At 38.4% G+C, this 4,928-nt stretch overlaps 1 protein-coding gene across 1 annotated transcript; it reads right to left on the bottom strand.

Annotated features, from left to right (window-relative positions):
- Positions 1–793: 793 nt before the first annotated feature.
- Positions 794–3,422, bottom strand: LOC147866361 (large ribosomal subunit protein eL19y-like). The gene is made up of 5 exons (XM_087316804.1): positions 3,243–3,422; positions 2,241–2,363; positions 1,484–1,797; positions 1,088–1,143; positions 794–1,008 (listed from the first exon to the last, which is right to left on the bottom strand). The coding sequence occupies exons 1-5, from the start codon at positions 3,352–3,354 to the stop codon at positions 984–986; spliced, it is 630 nt and encodes a 209-aa protein (XP_087172930.1). The 5' UTR covers positions 3,355–3,422; the 3' UTR covers positions 794–983.
- Positions 3,423–4,928: the final 1,506 nt, after the last annotated feature.

Here is a 4,928-nt window from a genome sequence, read left to right as displayed (position 1 = left end):
CATTTAAAGTCGATACCTCTAACCTTGGGTACATGAAGTAGGCTTCATACTGTCTTGTTCTCTACATGTACCCATGGTTCTGCTCATTTAATTGTCATGTAAGCCCCAACACATTGAGTAAGGATTAACACTTCCTTGCAAGCTGAAGCTGATGTAATCTGGCAAAAAGTCTAATGAAGGCCTACTTTCTTACTAGGCCATAGAGAGAGGAATGTACACTCGGACATATCCTATTCCCACATTCAAGGACAATCCTTTTAATCATGTCAAACAGATAGGATTAGAATTAGACTTAGAACTTTTTATCGTCCATAAAGAGGCCAATTTTGACACTGGAAGATGGTGTCTAACCTATTCTATTTTCGAGTACTTTGCAAATGCTTTTCGAACTTCTTACTGTTGAGTTAGAGAAGAGTAAATCAAAACTAACATACACCACTTCCATGGAAAATTACTCAACATGTTCATGTATAATCTTTTTTTTCATGTACTTCGAAGGCTGATCTATTGATCTCGATCTCTATTGATTTATTTTATATCCCTGCTATAGATGGGCAATGCATCGCAGTAACTGCTTCCAGAAGAAGAGTGCCCAACATAACCATTGATTTTCACATATATGGCCACAAGACAGCTTTACCAGTGACCAGTATTCTAATGTTGACCAATAGTCTATCTGTTAACCAGAAAACATCCTGAGGAACTACTTGTTCAATCAAGACTAATCCTACGAATTGACAGCTTCATTAACTGGATACACGTGTATATATATTATATAAACTAGACATTCATAGAACACACAAAAGTGTTAAAATTCAAAACAAGTACTTCATGTAGTACTAGAATCCATTTTACCCAAAAGAAAACAAAACTAATACATGATGCCCATGAACTGAACAAGGCTCTCGTTAGAAACATTTAAACAACAAATCTCAATTCATTTTTTGTCCTAAAACTTCCGAACTTTATACTTCCCTCATTGTTCATTTCTTAGACTTCTTCTTCACCCTGCAAATCAGATATCAAAATAAATATTCAAAACGAAATAAGAAGAAAGACAAGAACACAGAAGTTCTACAAAACATACTCAGGTGCAGCAACAGTAGTTGCAAGTGCAGGTGTGGCCACCTCTGCCCCCAGTCCCTGTGCAAAATACAAGAATACAAATCAAATGTGTGCCACGAGGATATGAAAGCTTGGATTCAGCAATAAATCACATCAATATTAACATATTATTCCAACATGTGCCTACTATATAGCTTACACAAAATGAATATACATGGTCAATATTATGAAATAAGAAACGAATGCTTCATATTGTACTGAAGACATTGAGTGATCAGAAGACATGCTAAAATAAGGTCATGGAAGCTTCACAAATGGAAGATAAAAGAATAAACCACAAGCTGAAAACATGTATAGACGATTCACACACTACAAAAGAAAATGGGAATAATGTATACGGTAGGCATAAAACGCATACCTGCGCCAGTCGCTCTTCTCTCCTGGCAGATTTCCTCTCACGAATAGCTTTTCCTTTAGCTCTCCGAGCTTCAAATTGATCGGACAAAGTCTTCTCACGTGCCTTCTCTGCCTTAGTCTTGTGAATGCTCTCCATTAACACACGCTTGTTCTTGAACACATTACCCTTCACCTTCATGTACATGTCATGGTACATGTGTTTGTCAATCTTCTTTGCTTCCCGATATTTCCTCAAAAGGCGACGAAGAACACGCATACGCCTCAGCCATAGAATTTTTGAAGGTAGCCTAGCCTCCCTAGTACCACGTCTTTTACCTATTATAGAAAAAACAGAATAATTAGAGATTTTCTGCACAATCTATTAAAAGGTTCACCACTTAATCTAATAAAAGAGAACCAAATGGACTATTAAAACGGAACACATACCACAGAATCAAAATAACCCTAATGTCAATTTCTTTTGTAGGCTTTATAAATCATGCAAAATTCACCATTACAAAGTATGTTCAATATGAGGGTATCCAGTGAGAATTCAAGAAAGTTAACCACACTAACCAGAATACCCCTAATGTCAATTTTCTTACTAGGCTATACATATACTGCAAATTGCACGATTACAAAGGATGCTCAATATAAGAGTATCCAAGTGAGAATACACGAAAGTTAAGGGTGCTTTGGTGCTTAGCACTCATGCCAGCGATAAAAAGTATTTCATTAATTGTGAAAACATGAGAAAGAAAGAGAAGAAGTATACTGACCATATCCGGAGTGACGACCCTTTCTCTTAGCTTCAAGAGCACGTCTTGCCCTGGCTCGAGAGTGGATCTTCGTAGGCTTGCGGATCACAAATCCATCCTTCACAAGTTTGCGGATATTTTGCCCTGCGTAAATTGTTTAATTTAATTGACACCCATTGACCAAGTGACGCTAAAGTCACCTTATTCATCTATAGTCAATCATAATAGAGGAGGAATATGCATTTATATTCCTCAGTATTTCACAAGGCTTATTTTAGCAATGCAAGTTATTACCAGGGCTAATATGAGAATATGATGCCCTCAATAGTGTGTTCCCATTAGCAAACTATTAACTTTCAGCTGTCTAGGGATCTAAAAATCGCACTTAAAGCATTTTCTTTCGATTTGATTTTCTTTCCATATGCATACTTACTGCTAAGCAATCCAAATATATCTGACATCAGAAAGAGAGATAGAAAATACATGTGTGAAAATACATATATCAACGTTATCTTCATCAGGGGTCAAAATAAAGGTTGAGATACAACTTCAATCAACCAGAGATTTATCGGGCACAGTACCATAACTAATCAGAATATAGAAATAGTTTCCTCTTGTGACTCAAATTCGCATTTCTTCGTTTCCAGTTACAGACAGAAATAAAAAGATCGCAAAAGAAGAAAACCGGAAACTTTCGACATCACTAAAGAGAACTGAGACCCCAGCACAGAGAGACTTCTGGGGGGAAACATACAGTCCAATACAGAAATTTTGGAAGAAGAAAACTTGGACCAAAACACAGAGAAACTTCAAAGAAATAAGAAGAAATGTTCCCGAGAGGGAGCAAACTGGAAGAAAGAGAAGCAAAAAAAAAAAAAAGTGGAAACATTCGACGAAAGAGGAGAAGTCCGGCAAAAGATGAAAAAGAAGTGGAGGAAAATCAGAAGAAATAAGATGGAGAAAGACAGAAGAGAATGAGAGACAGAGAGAAAGACAGAGATAAGAGGGGGGAAAGGAGCTTACTGGAATTGGCCATGGAGATCTCATTGACTTCATTGGGATCGAGCCACACCTTCCTCTTGCCGCACTTCAGGACGCTGGCCGCCAGGCGCTTCTGAAGCTTCAAAGACACCATAGCTACGACGGACCTACTGTGTCAAAACCCTAAAAAATATATAGATAGATAGATATGAAACCTAAAACTCCTGAGCTGCCGAAGGAGAGAAGGGAAAAGGAAGAGAAGGGAGAATTTTAGGGTTTGTATGTAGTTATAAAGTTAAAGAGTGGAGATGTGTTTCCATGTTATTTAGTCCTCATGTTTCCTTAAACTCCAAAAATAGCCCATCCTCAAACACCCACATACATACATACATACATACATACATACATACATACATAACATACTCAACAAGCTCCATATACGGCTTCTCTGACACTGCATACATACTCTCGAAAAGTGCACCAAATAATGGCATCACTGGCATGGCATGGGTGTATCTGGAACCAGAACCAGAACCAGTACCATCTGGACGGGGTTTTGATTGGATGCAGCTCAGGATGAAGAATTCAGAGCTTCATCCGTCCAGAAATTACGAGACATATGGCATATGAAAAGGAATTCGGATTGAAGAGAACGATTAGGTAGGACCCACATGAATAAACCTAATGTAGTAAGGTTGTCCATCGGAGACCAAAAGAGTCATCCATGCGCTCAACCCTTACATTCCATAGTGGCATTTGGAGGTTGTCCAAAGCGTAGACCAAAAAAGGCGTATGAATTCAACCTTAACATCCCAGCATAGGCTTTGAACCTAAAGCCTACGATTAGCAGTCTAATAACTTGCCACTCGAATAAGATACATAATCAAGGCTTAACGTTTAGGTTTCCTACCTTACCATTAGGTAAAACAATTTTGATTTTAAAAAAATTGAAATATTTGAACATAAGACCTTGTACATACCAAAAATTCAGATAACCACGAGATCATGTTGCCAATTAAAATAAAATTGAATTAAGGGTCAAGCTTATAATGTGTTCCTCCTTGTTAATTAAAATGTGGTAATGTTGATCCATTATCAAGCACCCTCAGCCCTTGGCAAGCCACCATAACGAAGGGTTCATCGAGAATAAACACATGGGATGTCAAATCTGTTGGGAAATCGGTCCCTCCATATGGGATCCAATGATGAATAAAGAGGACTCGGTGAGAACCGGAAGAGATCCGGAAACCGGAGGAGACCTGATGAGAACCGGAAGAGAAGACATATCTGTAAATATGTTTGAGTAAGCCTATTAAGGCTATATTTGTAAATAGCCCTAAGTTCATATAAGTATAAATATGACTTAGGGGAATCACTTTGAAGTATTGTTGTAAGTGTTATTATCATATTGTTGTACAGAGAGCGATAGAGAGAGAGAGAGAGAGAGAGAGAGAGAGAGAGAGTAGCTACGAGCACTCTCTGTTGTAACCGCCGTCTGGCGAAGCTCGCGAGCACGAGGTCATTGCCTCTATGCCTCCACTTTGTATTTCCTCTCATATAGTGATAGTTGGAGTCCGTGGGCTCTCGTGGTTTTTCCCTATTAGGGTTTTCCACGTAAACATCCTGTGTCATTTCTGTGCACTCTCTCGTTCATCTCCATTTCTGTGATTCAATACTCGGTTGTGGCTGAGCGATATTCCGCACAATTCTTCACAAAATCTTGCTCAA

Source organism: Azolla caroliniana, unplaced genomic scaffold (genome assembly GCF_043228905.1).
Source record: "Azolla caroliniana isolate FFs.n. ecotype wild unplaced genomic scaffold, voAzoCaro1.0.p SCAF_3, whole genome shotgun sequence".
Classification (NCBI taxonomy): domain Eukaryota; kingdom Viridiplantae; phylum Streptophyta; class Polypodiopsida; order Salviniales; family Salviniaceae; genus Azolla; species Azolla caroliniana.
Note: the sequence above shows the minus strand (reverse complement) of the source record. Positions and strands in the feature narration are given on the sequence as shown.

Coding starts and splice junctions, on each gene's coding strand:
- LOC147866361 (XM_087316804.1), bottom strand. CDS start 3,354: ATGGTGTCTTTGAAGCTTCAGAAGCGCCTGGCGGCCAGCGTCCTGAAG. Junction 1,798..2,240: donor GGGTCGTCACTCCGGATATG/GTCAGTATACTT, acceptor TTTCTATAATAG/GTAAAAGACGTGGTACTAGG. Junction 1,144..1,483: donor GAGAAGAGCGACTGGCGCAG/GTATGCGTTTTA, acceptor TATTTTGCACAG/GGACTGGGGGCAGAGGTGGC.